This window comes from Amblyomma mixtum, chromosome 1, assembly GCF_055824585.1.
Source record: "Amblyomma mixtum isolate Tamu chromosome 1, ASM5582458v1, whole genome shotgun sequence".
Classification (NCBI taxonomy): domain Eukaryota; kingdom Metazoa; phylum Arthropoda; class Arachnida; order Ixodida; family Ixodidae; genus Amblyomma; species Amblyomma mixtum.
In genome coordinates this window covers 322,135,879-322,157,981 of record NC_143012.1, presented here as the reverse complement: position 1 = coordinate 322,157,981, position 22,103 = coordinate 322,135,879, and the positions used below count along the sequence as shown (strand labels likewise).

General features: G+C 45.6%; 1 protein-coding gene across 2 annotated transcripts in view; it reads left to right on the top strand.

Annotated features, from left to right (window-relative positions):
- Window positions 1-21,549, top strand: part of LOC149372703 (oxysterol-binding protein-related protein 1-like) — a 75,361-nt gene extending 53,812 nt beyond the window's left edge. For both annotated transcript variants that reach the window (XM_089567259.1, XM_089567260.1), the window contains 8 exons: window positions 2,035-2,211; window positions 6,009-6,087; window positions 6,159-6,277; window positions 6,993-7,245; window positions 9,119-9,241; window positions 11,842-11,965; window positions 12,303-12,393; window positions 20,568-21,549. In XM_089567259.1, coding sequence (XP_089423385.1) covers window positions 2,035-2,211; window positions 6,009-6,087; window positions 6,159-6,277; window positions 6,993-7,245; window positions 9,119-9,241; window positions 11,842-11,965; window positions 12,303-12,393; window positions 20,568-20,670 — 1,069 coding nt within the window. In that variant the 3' untranslated portion in view covers window positions 20,671-21,549. The remainder of the gene's footprint in view (window positions 1-2,034; window positions 2,212-6,008; window positions 6,088-6,158; window positions 6,278-6,992; window positions 7,246-9,118; window positions 9,242-11,841; window positions 11,966-12,302; window positions 12,394-20,567) is intronic.
- The last annotated feature ends 554 nt before the right edge of the window (window positions 21,550-22,103 follow it).

The window sequence follows — 22,103 nt, the reverse complement described above, 5'->3', positions numbered from 1 at the left end:
ACATCCGCTGTCAATGCATAGCCGTTGTTCCGCACTTCCATCACATAAGAGAGCAGCTCTTCTTCCATTTCGGAAAACTCGCACGGCTTGCATCGGAAAGCGGGCTTTTTGCAGCTTGTGTTTCTCAATGCATCCTTCTGGTTGCACCATCATCAGACGCACTCCTCGGCCGCGCTGAATTTCCTGCCCGCCGCACGCTTGCGTGTTCGAGAGCTAACTCCCAGCCGTGTAGCTATTAAGGCGCTTGCCCATCATGCTAAAACTGCTAGGCTCGGCGGCAGCACGCGAAAGCTACAACCACCACAACAACGGCAAGCACGCTAACGCGCCACAAATACAACAAAAGGCTGGAGCTGGCGATGCTGATGTCGATGTGGATGGCGGGAGGTCACGGCAGAGAAAAAGTTTACGATGATGATGATGATGACCGCGGCCTGGGGTGCCATCCATGGACGGCACTTGGAAGCTCCTGTGCGCGTGCATGGCCTCGGCGATCAAGCGCACTTTTGCTCGCAGTCTGAGCCGATCGCGGAGGCCACGGCGCATGCATTTAGGAGGCTATTCCCACCAGGGTCATGGAAAGTTCAAGTGCGGCCCTTACACGGATTTATTTTTTTTTAAATATTTCCTTCGGGAAAATGGGGTGCGGCCCACACACGGGTGCGGCCCTTACGTGCGTTTATACGGTAATGCATTCTTTGGATCAACAACCTTCCTTTGGCTTTTAAAGGGGCCCAGAAACACAATCTTAGTTGACTGTTTTGCCTGTTGATCGCATACAGTGAGTTATAATGGTGCTATTAGCGTCGGTAATATCGCGTATATTCCGTTTTTGAATATTTTAATGTCCTCCCAAAAACAAATTCATGGCTCTGATGGTGTCCCCACACAGTGGCGGGTTTTAGCAGCGGATATGACATCACCTGGCGCGAGCTCGATGATTTTACAAACAGTAAATATAATGCAAATTGTTTGAATAAATACAGACACATTTTGTCACCTGTCTGCGTTTTATATTAGATCAACAAAAACAACCTGTTTGTCTTAGATAAAAGCCCTGCAAAGCAAGTAAAATAAAAATACACCACCAGGGGCTCTGGCATGGAAACGACGCTGCCAGTCTCAGCAAGAACGAGTTACAGAGAGCAGGCAACCATGGAATGCAAACTTCCGCGATGTGCTCTGGCTGGCTGTTTTGATTGGTTGCGCCAGGTGCCGTCATTGGGAGAGCGAAATAGGAGTGGGAAGCCCCGCCAAAATCGAGTTGAGGGCAGTGTTTTGTTTGCTTGTACTTTGAAATTTCTTCATTGAATAACTCCCGTTCCTGTGCATCGATTTCTGTAACTATTTTTAAGTCAGCATCTGTGTGACATAAAGAACCCACCTGAAGTATAGCCGGTATCCCCCCAAGCAGTGTTTCGCAGCCCCTTTAAGGCTTCTACAGGTGTTGCACATCTCACGCTCGGGCAGGGGCCACTGCACGAACTCCCCCCATGCCTGCATGCAGCCAGCGCACTTGTGGCTACAGAAACTTCCAAAAAAATGAGCTAGCCAAGTGGCAGACAGTCTATTGCGAATCGTAGAATTGGAAAGGCTTCCCTTAATGGTGGTTACACTGAGAAGAGAGGCAGGCAAGCAGTGGGAAAGTGAGAAGAGAGCTCATGTTGTCACATTGATGGAGGTCTTTTGCCCTCAGTTTGTGTTCTCTTGCTAGACGTCCACTTTTGTGTCGTTAGGTGGTCTCACTCAGTTTCTGCCAGGGGCCACAACCTCGGGAGTTGCTTTGGAATTATGTGTGTGCTTGCAGTGAGCATCCCACATGGTGTTGTTGACGTCCAGGCAGGGTGGAGGCAAAGTAGTAGTAGGGTTGGTGGGTGTTCATGGAAAGGGACACAAGGTTATCTCGGGTTACTGTGCACTGGTCAAAAAGAAACGCTCAGCTCTGTGTCCTTTCAGGCCTCATGTATATGTGCTGATTGCTTCGAAAGAGACATCTAATTTGGATTCCCTGCTTCTGCGTCCTCTCCTCTGCAGGGACGACGTGGGCTTCCGCATGGTGTGTGAGCAAGTGAGCCACCACCCTCCTGTGAGTGCATTCCATGCTGAGTCATCCCACTTCAAGGTGCATGGCTCCGTTTACCCCAAGCTGAAATTCTGGGGCAAGTCCATTGAGATCAAACCCGAGGGCCACCTGACCGTGGAGCTCCTCTCGTGAGTATCTCAGTACAGTTGTGGGGAGACAGGTGCCAGGGCCTTAAAGGTGCACTGAAGAGGAATCTGAACTCGTCTTTTTGCCGCGGGAACTCGATGTACACGTTCTGAGCATTTTTAGAAACTTCGATTTATTGCCCTGTGTGGCTGATTTTCCTAATTAAATTGAATTAACGTCCGGCTCCCGCCTATTTTTTTTTTTTATTCTCCCTCGTACGGTGGGCGGAGTCGACCAACGCGTGGCGCACCTTTCACCCAGTCCCGTGGCGGCTTGCCGCTCTGCCATCGGCGGAGTAATACGTAGTAGTCCGTAGAAGCAAATAGTCCGCGCGTATTTTTATTTCTGCGGGCTTGTTTTGCGGCTATATTATCTGCGAATGAAACTATTTATTCACGGAAACCTAAAAAAACAAAATAAAGCGAAAGCAAAGCCTCCACGGAGCTGGCTGCAAGGCCCTCCATGCGTTGGTCGACTCCGCCCACCGTACGAGGGAGAATTAAAAAAAATAAAAATAGGCGGGAGCCGGACGTTAATTCAATTTAATTAGGAAAATCAGCCACACAGGGCAATAAATCGAAGTTTCTAAGAATGCTTAGAATGTGTAGATTGAGTTCCCGTGTCAAAAAGACGAGTTCAGATTCCTCTTCAGTGCACCTTTAATTCACACATTCACTGCGTTGTGGGTCAATGGTGGGTCAAGTCCTGTATGCAGCTGTGTGGCTGCAAATTCTAAATCGCATGATAAAGCCATGGGTAGCTCACTATGTTCAAGGAGCCTGCAAAAAGCACCCATGCAAGGATCTGTTCATGGCACAAAGCTGGTTTTGCCAGTGGCTCACCGGTAGGTCAAACCACACAGGGTGAGTCAGATGCACAGGGTTTAAGACTTTAAAAATTGCTACCACAGTCGAAGTGTTGAAGTCAGTGGTCCTGAGTGCATTTGGTTTGAGGGTCTGATCAGTGTGATCAGCACATATAGCTATGCACAGATGTAAGGCCTGGAAGTACTGCGTGTGCACTTTTGCTGTGTGCTGGCAATTGATGCACGAGGAGGGCACAGGTTCATGTATGTAACCAATGCGAGAAACTGGTGATCATCTTTCAGAGCAACCAATTCTCGACTGCGAGTTCAGGGGTGCAGGAAAATTTGTAGTCTTCGAATAAGCATTCCAATGCTTAAGCAGCAAAAGTACAGTGCTAATCTAATCAAATCACAAATACAGTAGACCTCATCGATACATTCACAGTTCTTGTGATTGCCCGGTTCTTATGCTCAAAATCACAGGCAATAATAATGTCCCATAGAGTTACACTGCCAGATAATATGATTTCCCGGCCACTACGTTTAGTGAGCCGCCGCCATAGCTCAGCGGCTATGGCGCATGGCTGTTGGCCCGAAAGACAGGTTCGATCCCAGCCATGGTGGTCGCATTTCGATGGAGGCGAAATGCTAGAGCCCATGCATTGTGCGATGTCAGTGCGCGTTAAAGGACCCCAGGGGGTCGAAATTTCCACTGCTCTCCACTATAGCGTCCCTCATAGATTGAGTCACTTGGAAACGGTAAACCTCATAAAACCAAAACCTATCCTAGCTAAGTTCTGCTCATCCCTCTTGAGTTTTACCATGTATTCTTTCTTCTAGCATTTTTATCAGTCTAATTCTTTCTTGTTTGAATATTTGCCAAGAACACTTCCTTTTTTCTCAATTTCTTCTGCGTACTTGTGAGAATGTGCTGTTCCTATTTTTATACAAAATGCTTCCTAGAATGTACTCTCTCCCTTTTGCTCAAAATACTGACTTGTTTCGTGGCAGCAATTTTTAAGTTTAACCGGTGTTTAAGTTCCTGTGCCTACATTTATATGTCAGTATATATTTGCTCTTTAATTTCACCCTTTCCTGTAGCGGCCTCTGAGAGGCTGACTGCATGTCTAAATAAATGAAAATAACCTGGAGCTCTCCACTATGGAATCTCTCGTAGCCCGTGTACAATTTTGGGGTGTTAAGGGGGGACACTGGTCTTTGAGACCAAAAAATGACCAAAAAAACGATTTTCAAAAAATGACATTTGTGGAATTTATAGCTATCATTTTCCAACTGTACCACTTTCTTCCTTTAAGAAGTCATCATTTTGACCATAATATTAAATTCAGATCATCGTGTGGGCTGAATTTATGCAGGCGCTGACAATTTATTAGCATGAAAATTTTGGACATCTGGCTATCTTAGTATGTCGATATCTCAACATCTAGGATAGATAGAGATGTTGTATTAGTTGCTAAGGGAAGCTGAAGGCACAGTGTGTGCAATAATCGAAGCAGATTTGTGCAATCACACTTCAAAAATTTATAATTTCGCAAATTTTACCGATGCACTACATTCATACCTTGAACACTGATATTCCAAGTGCTGTAAAATTACTAATGAGGGTAAAACGGAAAAACTGCTTTGATTATTGCACTCTTTACTCACCATACTATGCAGCCGTGGAGTAAAAATGACTTTTTATAGAGCAGTTATTTTTGCAGCAAGGTACTAATGAATGACTAATTAAAATTAATTATCTTGGGAACCAACTAATTTATGAGAAAGATAATTGCATTGTTGAAATCAGTATAAAAAACTGAGCAAGATAGTACAGTTTTATTAGGATTGGGCTAAAAATAAGGAAAATAGGTCTAAGACCAGTGTCCCCCCTTAAACTCCACGTACCATAGCGTACCATACCGTACCATACCAAATCAACCTCTGTTAACAGCAGACATCGAATGATTGGTATTCATTTTTGAAACATTCGTACAGCCACCTTTCTACAAACCATGCATGTTTTCACATTGGTCCTCTCTTCAAGCTGACGCTCTCATTACTATATTACAGCATATCTTGCAATCTCGGAAAAGCATTCTGACGTCGCTTTCAACGCAGAAATAAGATTTGGCCCACATAATTCATTAGAATGCACCACCAGAAACATGGCAGTGTCAGTGTAGTAGACTCCCTTTAAGACGAACTCCAAGGGACCATGAAGACTTCATCTTATCAGAAGTTCATCTAATTAGGAGTGCTTCTTAAAATGATGTTCGAGCATGCAGTGTGTGTCCAAATACTTCGTATATGTGAACAAAGCCATGAAATAGTCTTTTAAGAAAAAAAATAATTGCAACATAAGCATTTATTGCACTACTAGTGCAGTGCATCAGGCACTGTTGAGTGTTGCCCAGTCTGTTATTTTTTTTTGTGTCTGTCGAGAAAATCGTCTGCTTGCTACAACGTAGGCATATCACTTAACCTTCCAAGATATCCTTCAGTGCCCTCACAGGGGAGGAGCAGCGACAGTTCTGCTTTCACAGAATCGCCCTTTCAACGGAGACGTGGTTAGGTCTCTATGCCTCCCCGCGTCGCATGGTTCGTCGGCGGTGCAAAAAAGCTTTCAATTTTTTAGCTTTTTTTTCTTTCCTTCCGCTGAAATACTGCTCGAATGGTCGAGTAAAGCTGCATGGCTTGGGCACGGCTGGTCGTGAAAGTTCATCTTAACCAATTAGCACGTGTGCAGTGTACATCTTAAGCAGATTTTTTTTGCATTGACTCTATGGGAAACCGAACAAATGACCACCACGGTTCATCTTAACCAAGGGTTCATCTTAAGCGAGTTTGTCTTAACGGGAGTCTACTGTATTTCTTGCTGCAGGAATGCACTACCCCACATAATACATATTGTGAAAATACTGCACATGTAAAAATGGCTCCGATTGGGTGGGGCAGAGAGGCGGGCATATTCATTTTTTTTTTTTTTTCCAGGCATGGTGAAGCGTACACGTGGACCAACGTAAACTGCTGCATTCACAACATCATTGTGGGAAAGCTGTGGTTTGAACAGGTAAGCTTGAGAGCTTGCAGCCTCCTCTGTTCCTGCCCCTGACAAAAAAACATGCTTCATCTTCATTCTAGTATGGCCTCATGGAGATTGTCTGCCAGAAGTCGGGGCTGACGTCGGCACTCACATTCAAGCAAGCTGGCTGGTTCTACAAAGATCTTCACCGGATAGAGGGCTTCATCTATGACAAACTGTGAGTGTGCATTGACGATTGCAACATGTCATGCTGCCTGTGCCTTTCAAAGTAATGGGCAGTTCACATTCATATTGGCACTCTTCGTGCTTTTCCTTGCAACCTTTTTGTTGCACAGTTTGTTGCAATTTACTGTGCTTTGTGACAGAACCGAAGTGTGGCCGCCGCGGTGGCTCAGTTGTTACGGTGCTCGGCTGCTGACCCGAAAGACGCGGGTTCGATCCCGGCCGCGGCGGCTGGAATTTCTTTGGAGGAGAAATTCTAGAGGCCCGTGTACTGTGCGATGTCAGTGCACGTTAAAGAACCCCAGGTGGTCGAAATTTCCGGAGCCCTTCACTACGGCGTCTCTCATAGCCTTAGTCGCTTTGGGACGTTAAACCCGATAAACCAACCAACCAGAACCGAAGTGTGAAACCCAAAAACCTGTTGGTTGCGAAGCCAGTCATATGTGCATGTGCTTAAGCGGTATGTTTCGAGGGGAAACTTGATGCATTAGTTGGTCTAACCGCGAAGGAATGAAAGTGCAGGAGCTATGATGCAATGTCCGGCAAAGTGAATGTTGTGCTACAAATTGTTCACTTCTCCACCACTTAAAAAGATGTCTGGAGAGGTGCTGAAACATACTCAGGTGCCCGACTTGGGCATTTGAGCTCCCTTCCCTATCGTTCAGCTACCATCACTGAAAATGCGATGTCCGTGTTTTGTTTCCCCTCAGGAAGTCCCGCCTGCGCTTCCTGTACGGCAAGTGGACAGACTACCTCAAGGCAGCCCCTGTGGCAGAGTATGAGGAGTACATGCAGACGCACAACTTCCGTGCCCCTCCAGACCATCCGCCACCATCGGGCACGGCCACTTCAGCGAGCGCAGGGCCTAGTCCCGCACACACACCCAGGCGCATGTATGCCAAACTGAACAGCCTGACACGCTCGCTCACGGGAGGATCTCAGGGCGATATGCCGGGTCCCAAGGTGCGTGGCTTGTCATTCTCCCTGTGCTGGTTCCTCTGTAGCCCTCGCAAGATGGTCACAAGATCATTGCAAATATGTAGGGGTGTGCGAATATTCGAAATTTTCGAATATAATTCGAATATTACATTTTTAGTATTCGTATTCGATTCGAAATCCAAGTATTCGTGTTGTCTCAAATATTCAACCCGACGCGAATATTCGTATCAAGCCGAATATTCATTGTGAGCACCGGCGTTCATTTCGGTCCGCAAGCCCTATTGACAGAGACATAACAACATGGCGGCGCCCAGAGCAATGCGCATTCCTTCCTCCAAGGGCCATGCCGTAGCTGACTGCGCTGGTGAGCTTCTTTGTGGCTATACCTGCGAAGCTGGTATAGTCAGAGCTGTGCACAAAATACCTCGCAATACGAGCCAGTTCAGTGCCAAGTAAGAGGGCATTTTTGGGGCTGGAGAAGTCGCTTCAGCTAGAAGGGAACAAACTACTTCTGCTTGACCATGTGTAGCAGCCGGTGTTTCCCTTCACGACAACCTTTTATGTTCATCCCAGCAACGCGCTTTTGTGCTTATGGCAAGCTAGCCTTAATCAATGCTGTGTACTAGCCATCTTCTCTGATATTTCTACTCTTCTAAGATTAATGTTCGAGACTTTGATACTTTTTGTGCAGCTACACATATCTTTTGCGTTCATTCCGTCACTGATAGTTGAACTGTGATGTTCTTGGGTGCTCAAAAAAAAGGTTTTGTAGTGGTTAAATGCATCTGTCCTTGATTATTCGATATTCGATTCGATATTCGGAACCAAGTATTCGTATTCGATTCGTATTCGAAAAATTTGATATTCGCACACCCCTACAAATATGTTAGCAATGCGTTATTCTTCTACTGTCGCACCTTTTCTGACAAATCTTCAGTTCTGAATCGGCATCTGTCTACAAGCAGCTAACATGCTGCTTTACGGAAAAGTTCGCATCAAAATGATGGCACAGAGCAGGCAGTGAAACAGTTTACAAAACTTGTTTAAAGAACTTTTTATGCTATAGTGTAAAGAGCGCATTCTGCTGTCATTCGGAAAAAATCCCGGAATCCCAGAAATCAAAATGTAGAAAAAGAATATAGCTGGCATTGGGGTTAGAACCCAGGCTCTCTGCTTGCCAGGAGGGCACACAACGCATAGTCTACAAAGCATCGTTGGTTCAAGCATGTTAAGAGCGGCACCTAGTGAATGCGATTTACTTTTTCCAAAACATTTTTTAAGATGAAGAAAGCATTTCTGAAAAGACGTCGTAGCCTATCATGGAAAAAAAGAAGAGGCATAAGCAGCCTAACATTTATTTTAAGAAATAACTCCTAACACTGCAACGCCCCGCCGCGGTGGCTCAATGGTTACGGCGCTCGGCTGCTGACCCGAAAGACGCGGGTTCGATCCCGGCCGCGGCGGCTGAATTTCTTGAAGGCGAAATTCTAGAGGCCCGTGTGCTGTGCGATGTCAGTGCACGTTAAAGAACCCCAGGTGGTCGAAATTTCCGGAGCCCTCCACTACGGCGTCTCTCATAGCCTCAGTCGGTTTGGGACGTTAAACCCCAATAAACCTAACACCGCAACCTATGTACCAGCTGAGTGACATTTTGCACATTGCCGCCATCAGTTCCAGCATTGCTTCTTCTGCCTATTGAAAATTATGAATTTCTGACAAAACAACTAACACTGCATTTGTTTCCTGTGCCAGAGGGCTACCAGAGTGTGCCAATATTTTGTTATTTGTTGCCTACACTAGACTGAGCCTTTAATTGAGAACCCTCGCCACTCCCATGGCATGTAGCTGCTTCCTTGCACAATGCCCCGTACTTGAATATTTTGTTCGGTCTGTGCAGAGCCCCGAACCCTGCGACCTTGATGATGGAGAGATTCCCAAGAGTGATTCAACTTACTCACTGGACATCCCAAACTCCCGCTTGCTCTGGAGGGCCACCCCACGACCAGAGTATGCAGCTCAGGTATGTTATATTCTCTTGGCCTGTTAGCGGAAGGCATGGGTCAGGTTCATTGTACACTAAACTACCTACCTACAAGCTTCAGGGTCTAATTCGACCTCCAACTACTAAAAAAAAAATTGATGTATTCGACGCCTCCAAAGTGGCAAAATGGCGATTTGGCTATAAAATGCTGCAGAACTTAGCACCTGTCACTTCCCGCAACTACGTCCCCAGTGGCTGCCATCTTCGTCCTGTTCAAAAGTTAGGGCTCTTCTCTGCATTCCGGTATTACTCACTGTTGTCAGATCCTTTTGGAACGTCCATACTTGCCATTTTCTGAAGCCTCTGCAACTACCTCCAAATGGCTGGCACACGAACTTCAAACACTATTTTCTCAACTTCCAACGATTTTGCCAGCATGGCCAGCCTTGTGGAATTTTTTATTGTGTTTTTATGGTGCATTTTCAGTAGGGGTGTGCGAATATCAAATTTTTCGAATACGAATCGAATACGAATACTTGGTTCCGAATATCGAATCGAATATCGAATAATCAAGGACAGACGCATTTAACCACTACAAAACATTATTTGAGCACCCAAGAACATCACAGTTAAACTAGCGATGATTAAATGAACACAAAAGGTGTGTGTGGCTGCACAAAAATTATCAGACTCGAACATTATTCTTAGAAGAGTGGAAATATCAGAGAAGATGGCTGATACACAGCATTAAGGCTAGCTTGCCATCAGCACAAACGCGTGTTGCTGGGATGAACATAAAAGGTTGTAGTGAAGGAAATTGCGCTGTTCCACATGGTCAGGCAGAAGTAGTTCCCTTCTAGCTGAAACGACTTCTCCAGCCACAGAAAATACCCTCTCACTTGGCACTGAACTGGCACGTATTGCGAGGTACTTCTTGCACAGCTCTGACTATACCAGCTTCGCAGTTTTACCCACAAAAGAGCTCACCAGCGCAGTCAGCTACGGCATGGCCCTTGGAGGAAGGAAGAATTTTCGCGCATTGCTCTGGGCGCCGCCTTGTTGTGTCTCTGTCGATGGGGCTTGCGGACCGAAATGAACGCCGGTGCTCACAATGGATATTCGGCTAGATACGAATATTCGAGACAACACGAATACTTGGATTCCGAATCGAATACGAATACTAAAAATATGATATTCGAAAATTTCGAATATTCGCACACCCCTAATTTTCAGTTACTCTTATACTGTTGATTCCAGAAAGAACTAAGCTATAGAGGTATGCTATTTTTGTTATGGCTGGGTCACATCTCAAATTTTGGGAACAATAATGTCGCCTAATTATATTTCTAAACTATAGTTCAGATATTTGTAAGCTATGCACAGGCCTCGCATCTGATGTACTTTGTTGTATCTTCTCTTCTATTTATTTTTCTGTCATAACCCAATGTATACCATGTGTGTGCCTGTTTGTTTGCTAATGCACTGCACTCTGCCCATTCCTGCTTTGGCGGTTAAAAGGCAGCTGGCAGTATTGTAAATAAACTCTAGTTTGCTAAATGTGGCAGATGAGAGGTGATATTTTGCTTCAAGACTGGCAGCATACATCTGGTCCCCACCCAGGAGGACATTCTGAGAGCTTCCAAATGAAGTCTAGACGTCGCTGAAGAACCAAAACATGTCTGCACAGCAGAGAAGTTTCTTGGGTGTCTCACTTACTTTGCAATATCATTCTTGACCACAACTGTTCTTATTCGGGCTTTGCATCCCCTTTGGGCCACTTCCAGTGATCCACTGGAGTGGTGTTTCAGTGCAAAGTCATGGGTGGTAATCCAGACGGAGCCACAGCTAATGTGCGCAGCAGCGAAGTGCACAGTCTTTTCTGCCAATTGCGTGGCCCTTGCTAAGGGACCTATCTCATCGGATGGCAGGCATGCACGTTGTATGTTTGCTTGAGTCAAGGCCTAGGGTGTGTTCTGTCACTTTCCAATGTGGATGTACATTTTGTGGAGTTGGGAGGGGCTGACCATTGCCAGTGGTGAAACGGAAAGAGCCACCAATATGTGACCCTTGTCACCCGGATTATCTGCGTGCATTTGGTTCTCCCCACCCTTTGTGTGATGTTGCTCAGCTGAACCTTGAGGTTAGTCACGTGGCCTGCAAAAACACCCTTAGTTCTTCCGACACCCATTAAGTCTCCAACTTGCAAATTTGGGTCCACTGACCACCACCTTTGGGCTAGGCCTACAGCTATGGGTTGTGCTAAGGTCTGGAGATTGATGCAGTGCTTATAATGCACCTTTCTGTTTGAATAAGCTCTAGTGCCATCAGTCTTGTGCCCTGCTTTCTTCGGAGTGAGAGCACGCACAGTACAGCAAAGGTTAGCTGAGCCATCAGGTTTGCGGTGTCACTTGCTTGTGTTATGTGGGCAACACACATGTGCACAGTCGCTAACGCTCACTTGGCTGTGCCCACTACGGTCATGGAGTTCTCAAAACTTCACTACTTCCACATTCACACTTATACCCACAGGGCACAGTTCATGGCTTCCACAATGTTGCACAATAGTATGTGTGCTGCACTCTGTGGTTGATTCCATTTGCCCTGATGTGCTGTGCTCCTCTCTCTTGTGTTCTGTGCAGTATTACAACTTCACGTTGTTTGCAATGGCGCTAAATGAGATGGAGGAGGGAATGGACAAGACTCTGCCCTCGACTGATTGCCGACTGCGGCCAGACATGCGTCTGCTGGAAGCCGGAGACCTCGGTATAGTTTCCCTGCCTGTGGTGACTCTTTTCTAAGCATTTGTGCATATTGTAGTGCAGATTTAAGTGAGTCGAGACACTCAGTTTTTATTAGTCCTCCGAAAGCAGTATGTCAGTGTTTCAGTGACCTTTAATAATACACATTTAGGCATTACAAGTAGTGATTCAGTACCATTTGAAAGCTTGAATTTAGCGCTATCTGTCCAAGCCTAATTAGACTATTTTTATCTTACTTATAATGCAAGATGTCATTTGTACATGTTGATTCTTGATTAATCGATTCATCATGTTACCAAATGCAGTGGTGTTTCACACATCCTATATTCTTTATTTTGCAGATGGTGCTGCGGCAGAGAAAAACCGTCTGGAAGAGAAGCAGAGGGAAGCCCGAAAGCATCGCAAGAAGCACAAGGATATCTGGGAGCCAAGGTAAGCACACACTTCTACCTTTGTCTCTCTCTCTTTTTCTTTCTTTTCATTCTTAGGTGTAGGCATTACATGCAAAGGATCACCAATTGTTGTGCAGCAATGAATGTAGGCTCGGTGTAAAAACTCTCCAATTCAAAGTATTGAAGGTCTGTTACAGTAATGTGTAATTTCAGCATAGTCTTTCTGCATGAAGCTGGGATAGTCTGCTGAACATTATGCTGAATAACTAAATTTCATTTTAAATTCGTGTGACCGTACAAATTGCCTTAGTGTGCAGATGAAATCAGCGTGTCCATCTAATGTTCTTACCTTGAAGAGAGGTAAATTCACAAGCACAAATCAAGTGCTGAATCATGTGCTTCGTTGGGTTTAAAGCAGCAGTCTTGTAGTCAGCTATTCAGTGAGTAGTACCTAACCGTCACATATGTGAGTAATGGTGGCAGTGATGACAAAGATAACAAAACCCATAGAGAGTAGTGGTTGTACTGACTTGGCTTAATAGTTTTCTAGTAGTTTTGATGCTTCTGACCATAAATGCTTAAAGACCTCTTTCTTACTGAAGTCTGGCTGTCATTACATCAACAATGAAGACAAGGATGTACAGTGGACTCTCGTTAAACGGAACCTCAAGGGACCGGGAAAATATGTTCCGTTTATCAGGAGTTTCGTTTAGAGAGAGAATAGGTTCAGCATTGCGCAATCCGCTTCCGCGTGATCCCTACGCGGCTGGCGCGCACGCGCAGTTGGCAGTCTCAGCGGATCTCAATTTGCGAAATCTAGGTAATAAGGAGAACGGTACACTATGAGAACAAACTTTATTAGAGAAAAATAAGCAGTGAATTTTTTTTCCAGTAGTACTAGTACTGAAATTTTTAAAAAAATGTCAAAAGAGTGGGAATTACCACTTATTGGCTAGTGAAAAAGGATTTTATATTTGCTTGTTTGAGCTCTCGCAGCCGTTTTTTGTTAATGGCATCACCCATACTTGACAGGCTGTGCAGAAACACTTCCGAACCTTCTTCTCGTTGGAAGAAACTCTTCAGCATTTGGACTGCCGATTCCGCCTGCGCAGGTGTCACCACAGGATCAGAGTCAGCGGTCTCGTTTTCAAGCTCTTCCTCCTCGTCTTCACTTTCATCAGGGGGGCAGACATCAGCTATAATGCTGTGCACGGTATTTTCTGGGCACGTTGCCACATCGCTGTCGATCTGGACATATTCATCAAGTTGAATGCCCATCGCAGCACAATTCTCTAGTAGCAAATCTTCCTCGGCTGCGTCGTGAACATCATCAGGCTCACTCTGTGTGCTGGGTTTTTCTGTGGTTGCGGCAAACCCCGCATGCCTGAAGCAGCTGGCAATGGTGGTTGCACTAACCTGCCGCCAAGCATCATCCAGGAGGTAAACGGCACGCAGTACATCTACCTTGTACTCTTTCCCCTGGTCCATGCATAAGAGCATCCTCCTAAGAAGATTTTTGCGGAAGCGCGACTTGAGCGCTTGAATCACACCCTGATCCATAGGCTGCAGCAGTGCTGTGGTGTTCGCTGGCAGGAATTCCAGCTGTATGGACTTCAAACCTGGCACAGTTCCGTGTCCAGGGCAGTTATCCACCAGGAACAAAACTTTCCGCTTGTTGCGAGAGAAGCGCGCATCCTCGCGATAAATCCACTCACTAAAAATGGCTTGCGTCATCCACGCCTTGCCATTGGCCTGGTATGAAACGGGCAAGGTTGCGACGTTTTTGAAGCAACGAGGATGCTTCGATTTGCCGATCACTAGCGGCTTCAACTTATCGCTGCCCGTCATGTTGGCACCGATAAGGACGGTCAGCCTGTCCTTGCTCAGTTTCCCTCCGGTGCATTTCTCTCCTCTAAATGATAGCGATTTTGAGGGGAGCAACTTGTAAAAGAGTGCAGTCTCATCTACATTGTAGATGTTCTCTGGATCGTATTCCTCCAGAATCTCGGGCAGCCGTCTTTCTCGCCAGTCTCCGCATGCCGTCGCGTCAGCAGCGGCAGCTTCCCCTGAAACAGCACGAAACACCAGTCCATTGCGCTCTTTAAACCGGGTCAGCCACCCCTCGCTGCACGAGAAACCCTCGATGCCGAGGTGAAGAACAAATTCTTCCGCTTTTGCACGAATTAGTGGCCCGCTGATTGGGATGTTTTCACTGCGGGCTCTGCGCAGCCAAAGCACCAGGCATTTCTCCAAGTCTTCGTGGTCAGCCGCTCGCAGTCGTTTTCTTTGAGGACCAAAGCGTGACGTCTCGAACGCCTCCCGCAGCTTGTCCTTGTCCTGAAGAATTCTTGTTAGGCTGCTTTTGGGGACGGCGTACTTCGTCGCTAGCGCCGTTTTCGTGAAGCGACCACTCTCGAAGTCGTTGATGATCTCCATCTTCCTTTCCAACGCAAGTGCATTGTGCGGTCGTTTTTGCGCTGCCATCGGACCGAACAAAAGCTCTAGGGCTTAGGCCTAACTGAACACAACCGCCGTGAACGTGAGCGAGCGATGCGGAGGGCAGTGTACGAGCAAACCGGAAACCGCCGGAGACGGAAACCGGAAAGGTGACGCGGGGAGGAGGAGGAGGGGAGCATTGATGCGTACCGCGATGGCACTGCGCTTGTCCAACTAGTTGCGGTTTCGAGTTTTTCGGTTCCGTTAACGCGGTGGTCGCAAAATTTGAGTTCCGATTAACAAGATTTTTTTTACATCGGCTTAATACAAAACCAACCAATCGCGAGGCGTTTGTTCCGTTTAAGCGGTAGTTCCGTTTAACCGATTTCCGTTTATCGAGATTCTACTGTACATGGAAAAGCCGTGGAAAAGATCTTATAACATCCAGCACCTTCAGCTGTGTGGTTTCCTTTGTATGCTTCCTGTAATACAGTAAAAGCTTGTTAATTCTACCCCAAATAATTAGGAAATCTGGACAGTTTGAACTGTTGGCTCAGCCCCAGTTAACGCCCATTTAAGCCTGTAGTGTCAGACGCTCGCTAATTAAGACACTACAGATCTCGCACCTGTTAATCCGAACAGCTCCTGAAGGAAGGCCACGTCCGGGTATGACCAGCATGCAAGAAATCGTCGAAATAGCCCTACACAGAACCCAAGTTCTATGCTGCAGAGTCTCTCACACACCTCTGATGTTGGCGCAATAGCAGGCATGACGACAGACTGATCTGAGGACTGTCCAAACGCCTGGTTTCGGTTTCACTTCTGTGAGCTTTGTGCCAGCCTGCAGCGATAGCTGCTCGCCAACCAGCCAACCTAACCCAGCTGTGCACTGTTTCGGACATTGACTGGCACGTCGCAGGTGTTTTCTTTTGTCTTTATTTTTAACCCGGCTTTGTATCCACTGAGCCATTTCTTTTGCTTCCATCCATGCGGTTCCGTTCTTCCAGTGCACTTGAACTGCGCACTCATCACGTGCCGTTCGCTGTTTGTAATGTGCCGTGTACGTTGGGTGTGCTGTGGTAGCAATAGAGCTCCACCGCATCACACCGTGAAGGATACCAGAAACCCTTAAGATTTTCAGAGCAGTTGCCAAGTCTCTCACCACAGAGATTTACAATGATGCACGCAGTTCTTGACAGCATTTTTCGGGGTTATTCGTTAATTAGAACATTTTTCGGTTCCTTGAAGCTCTGATTATTTACTGTAATCTGTAGGCTTTTGTATATTTTGAGGCTATTATTCTAGCAGATATTTCTTGTTTTTGTGACTGTGATCTCTGAGCTCATACATGTGTTGCAGGTACACTGTTTTTGCATTCTTTTGCAGCAGTGTGCATTCTGATGGAAATTCAAACGCCAGAGAAATGTCACATACAGTAAAACCTCTTCACAAGAGACACTCAAGGGACCCGAGAAAGATCTCTCTTATAACCAAGGTCTCTTGTAACCAGAGATTCTAAAAACTCTGAGGAGTTGGACTAGATAAGTTTATTGCACATCAGCATATGAGTGCGTTTAAACACATTCACACACATTAACAGGAGTTTGTTCAGGATGGCTTAAAGAAGTCCTTCATAGTAGTTTGTCTTTTTGTGAGTGCAGAGTGTATTAGCTTCCTTCCCAACTTCTGGAGGTAAAGCACTTCGCTTTGCAGGCCTTCCTGTTGCTCACAATACCTTTGAACCGCTTTTAGATGCTCGTCAGCCTCAAATACTGACACATTTTCCCCTGCAATGTCCTTGACGTCATCTTCGTCCTCCTCTGGTTTGTCCTCTATGGCACACGTACCATTTACTTCCACGAGGATTGCACGGTCTGTAAGCTCTTCAAAGCACACAAGGTCCACATCTGCAGATACGAACTCCTCAAAAGATTCTGGTACCTCTGCAGTCATTTGGATGCTCGCCCAAGCTTCATTTTCAAGGAAGTTTTGCACGGGATCCATATAAGACCTCACTTTTATCATGTCACAACATGTAAAGCCTGCTTTTCTGAAGCACTTTTCCATAAATTCACTTCTCAGGCCATTCCAGATGGCTGAAATCACCTGAACAGCAAACTTCACGTCAATTACTGTTGCACGGTCTTGCTGCATGTTGAACAACAGACATTCTACCAACCCTGTTCTGTACTGCAACTTGACAAAGTGCACAATTCCTTTTTATATTGGTTGAAGGTTGGATGTAGAGTTTGGAGGGAAAAAAATAACTTTAGTGGCTTTGAGCACAGGGACTTTGGTGTGGCGAGAAGCATTGTCCACAAAGAGAAGCACATCATGATTCTGAGCTTTCATCTTCTGAACAGATTTTAACAGCCAGGAGTTGAAAGTGCTGGATGTCATCCATGCATTCTGATTTGCTTCGTACGTCACGAGAATGTGATGCCAGTGGCTGAAACAGCGGTGTCGTTTTGCCTTCCCAATCACAAGGAGATGCTGCTTCCCAGTTTCTGATGTATTGCAACAAAGAAGGATGCTGATGCGCTCCTTCGACCGCTTCCTGCTGTGGCATGCATCGGACGAATGACAGTGTCTTTCGTGGCCTCATTTTGTGCAACAAACTGCTCTCATCTACGTTGAACACATCATCGGGGCTGTAATTGGGAAGTAACTGAGGAAGTTCATGATCGCTCCATGAGGACACGCAGTCTGTGATAGCAATTTCGGTGCAGCGAGACAGTAATCGCAACTATGTGATGTGTGTCATACAGCTGCAGAATGGAACAGAATCGAGGCAAGGGAATGAAAAGTGCAGCGCTTACGAGTTGGTACGACGTCGCCCACGTTGTGTGAGCCTGTCTGGGTTGTGTCTTCTAAATAGGGAAGAATTTACTTTAGGGACCTAAAAAAGTTGTCCTTAGTAACCGAGTGTTTCTTGTAACTATGTCTCTTGTATACGATGTTAACATGGCGAACATAGAAAAACCAACCAAACCACTTTCAAATGTCTCTTATAACCAAGTTTCTCTTGTAACCATGTCTCTTGTAACGAGATTTTACTGTACATCTTTGCACAGCCCATTCTTTCATTATATTCATCCTTCCTGTGGTAGTCACTTCGACTCTTTTTTTTTCCATGCGCATCCTGTTTTACGTGCCTCTAGATTTGTGTAATCCCAGCAAATGTCACTGCCATTGCTGTTGGTCTCCAAATCAGCTCAGCTTGCTTTTCCGCAGCCATGCAGGCCACCCTTCGAGACGGCGCAGCTGTTGACATCATCATCAGAGCCTGGATGTTCCAGTGCTGAGTAGCGTACATAGTGCCTCACACTAAGCAAAAGTTGAAACATGTTCTAGAAAGCACTAGCATGTATGCATGTTCGTTGCACAAAGCAGAAGCAAGCATCACTGGCTGTTAATACAGTAGGCTCTCTGTGATATGAATCGCGCAGGGTCGCAAAATAATTCGTATCATTTGAAATTTCTTATCATCCAAAACGGAAATAGTCCGTTTTTTAGAAGCATGGTAGACTCATTCATGCAGATCTGTTTATGGCTGACGGGATTTATTTACAGCCACACAACCACAGCCCACTACTCACGATGCGTACAGCGCAACTCACAATCGTGAAGTCTGTGACGTGCAGGCCACGTGACCATGCTCACCCGCGACGTCAGCGATATCTGCCACTTGCTGCTTTCTGTGCATGCAGCTTGACTAGCGATCGCAGAGTCGGTAAAGTGAGGGCCGCGTGCCGCTGCTCACTGCTCACGGTGTGTACCTAATGACTAGTGTTTAGGAGGGTAGATGTGTAGGCCAGTTGGTGAGACATGGAGCTAAACACCGCAGCGGACACGGGACAGAGAAAGAAGACGACACGGGCGGTACTTGCAACTAAAATTTTATTTGAAACTTCATGGCTTTTTAAAGACAGAGGCACGTGCGATCTTACAATCAGGTAAAAAGAAGAATGAATGAAAAGCAACAGATAACAAGACCTAACTGACAACAATGCACATGGAAGTTATGCAAGGCTCATCATGCATGATGTCTCGCATGATGAGCATTGCATAACTTCCATGTGCATTGTTGTCAGTTAGGTCTTGTTAGGTCAAGGAAAAACGCCGACATTTCTTCGCGGTACATAAGGGCAAGCGGCCGAAGCAACTGCGAACTACAGCAGTGCGCTTACATATGAGCGGGGTGGGTCTGCCCCGCAGTACATAGGTGCTTTGGGCGAAGCATCCGAAAATGACTAGGCAGAGATTTTGCTTACTTTCGCCATTGCCTTCGACGGACCGGATGGGTTCCGAGGTTCCTTCCGCGCTTGAGACAGCGCAAACGCGGAATGATTCCTACGAGCACTAGAAAAGGATCTGTTCAGATCTTGTGCAACGGGTCTTGTGCAAAGAAATGCCTATCGACATTTTTACAAAGTGATATTGTCAGTTAGTATCTCTGTACCTCATTGAACTATTAGGTTTCTCAAAATTAGGCAGTTTGGATTATAAGTTACTAGGTGTTAATGTATATATGTATTTCTTCCTTCAGCTTTCACAAGTATAATTACTGTCAGCATATATCAGTTAGTTCCCATGTTATGGTAAAATAACTGAAGCTTGATTCGGTGATTTCTTGCGAGTCATTAAGACACTTTCTATGAAAATTTCTTAGTTCTCATTGAAATGGAGCTGTAGCAAAAAACCTGCCATGCGGAGCTGTGCTATTTATGTTGTCATTGATATATCATATTGATACTGACATCATCATATAAATATATTCAGTTGTGGCACTATAATTATGAAATATGATAGGTGACATTATTGTTCACAAAATTTTATATGTTCGACTCGGCCATAAAAATATAGCATAGCACCATAGTTCAGTCCTTTCTAAATTAGACTTTATTGGAGTAAATGAAATCGCACCAAAATGTAATGGAAATGTCTTAAATTTGTCATTTTGGCAAAAAAAACACTCAAGTTGAGAAAATCGCATTGGAAGTGCATGCGCCAGCCATACGGAGGTAGTTGTAGAGGCCTCGAAAAACAGCAGAATGTAAAGGGCGTTCTTAGAAGATTTCGTAAGTGTCAGTAATCCCAGGATGTAAGGAAGAGCGCAGCTTTCGAGCAAGACCAAGATTTCAGCCATTGGGGATGCAGTTGAGGGGAGTGACGGGCACGAAGTTCTGAATTTTGCCCCAAAATCGCCATTTCAGCGCTTAAATGGCATCAAATTTTCTTGGTAGTTGGAGGTCGAATTAGATCTTAATACTTTCTAGGTAAATATTTTATAGTATATTTAATCCGAATATGCCATTTCAGAAAAATCGAAATTTTCCCTTTTGCTATTTCAAGACCCGCGCCTCCCCTTAAGGTGCAGACTGCTTTGATGCTGTTGCCTGAGTAGAGAGGACCTAAGATTTTTCCTCAGGTAATATCATATTTAGTCACATGATACATCCCTTTTCTGAGAAAGTTACAAAAATTTGGGGATTTATTACTACGCAAGGTATGATAGGAGCAAGAATTTGTTTTGACAACCGATATAGTGGCTAAATTCATTTTGTTTGTGATTGATTACAACAGATCTGTTGATGCAAATGAGGCAGCATGAAAAACATACTGTTGGAATTGTGCAAATTTCGGGTGTGTAAACAAATTGGTCAATTTGAGCTGAAATCATTTCGGAGCTAGCTACAGTTTTCAATTTCTGGTGGCTGTCACCAGGAAGCATTTAGTTACTATCGTTAATTCATTTTGCTTAATTTTTTTTCCCAGGTGGTTTCGCCATATCAAGGGAGCACACTCACACAGTGACGAGTGGCAGTTCACGGGCAAATATTGGGACCGAGACTTTTCCTCATGCCCCGACATCTTTTGAAGTTTCTCGGCCTAAGCCCAGCGTGTTGGGACTACTTTCAGCCATCAGCCAGCAAAGTGTCCTCCCACACTCAGAAGAGACGAATGAAGCGGCAAAGTATGTGCTTGACGTGGGAAAAGAAACAGCCCATCGGCACAAAACAAGCGGACTTTGGGTGCACGACATTGAATTCTCAGCAGGCCATTGTTACAACCCCTGCAAAGCCCAGCAGGGTGGTTCAAGGGCGGCCACACTGGGTTAGCCAGGGTGGTGAAGCTTGTCTGTCGCGTGCAGCACACAGGCAACAACTGCTGCCGCTGCTGTGTGTGCGAAGCAGCAGTGGCATTTTCGTCTCGCCCCAGAGGCGGCAAATGGTGCATGTCTGTTATGTAGCTGTAGCATAATGTGGTGCGTGCACACGGTAGTTCGGGCCAAGAATGTAGATCTGTGCTGCTGTTGTTCCCGAGAGCAGATCCATCATAATGCGTAAGGAGCTCTCTAGACTGTGGGTGGTCCTCCTGTTGCAGAGTGTTGAACCGTGGCATTTGTTGTGCATGCGTTGGCTAGTGTACAGGTTTTGAAGCAGGGCCGGATTGTTTTTGTAGGGCTCGTGTCTGTTATTGTTACTTTTAGAATAGCTTTTAGCATGAATAAGTTCCTGGATGTCCACTACACGTGCTGCTTACTCCCCTGTAATAGGCTGCAATACAGTGTTTTAAGACGTTGGGAGACATGTACTAGCAGCTACATGGTGTCAGTAGCTAGTCACTTTTTGTTTTACACCTCAGAGCGGCTATTGACAGTGGCATCTGCGAGGTAAGCAGCAGCCATGGAGCTGATATACAAAAACATTTGTGCATACTGTTTTATATGTTTTTCAAATTAAAAGATGTGAGCCATTGTGTTGCCTCTGTGTAGTGCAGTGATTTGTGCGGCGAAATATTCCTGGCAGTGCCAACATATTCTGTCGCACTGTATAGGCTTGTAGCCTTTGCATGCACTAAAAGCACTCTTTCAAAGCCCTAGAGCTGCCACGGTGGCTCAGTGGCTATGGCACTCGGCTCTTGACCCGAAAGATGCGGGTTCGTTCCCGGCCGTGGCGGTCTAATTTCGATGGAGGCGAAATTCTAGAGGTCCGTGTATTGTGCGATGTCGGTGCACGTTAAAGAACACCAGGTGATTGAAATTATCTGGAGCCCTCTACTATGCGTTCCTCATAGCCTGAGTTGCTATGGGATATGAAATCCTATAAACCTATAAACAAAGCCTCTGTTCCTGTAGTTGCTGAACTTCTCTGCTTAACAGGTCTAAAAAATGCATCTACTCAGAATAATCTGCAATCGCTGCACTTCCTTCTTTGCATCTTCTATTGCGATGTCACTTTTGGGATAAAGCACGTTTTTCTCAAAAGTATTATGCTGTTCCTTCCAACTAGCATTCTTTCTGAAGCATGT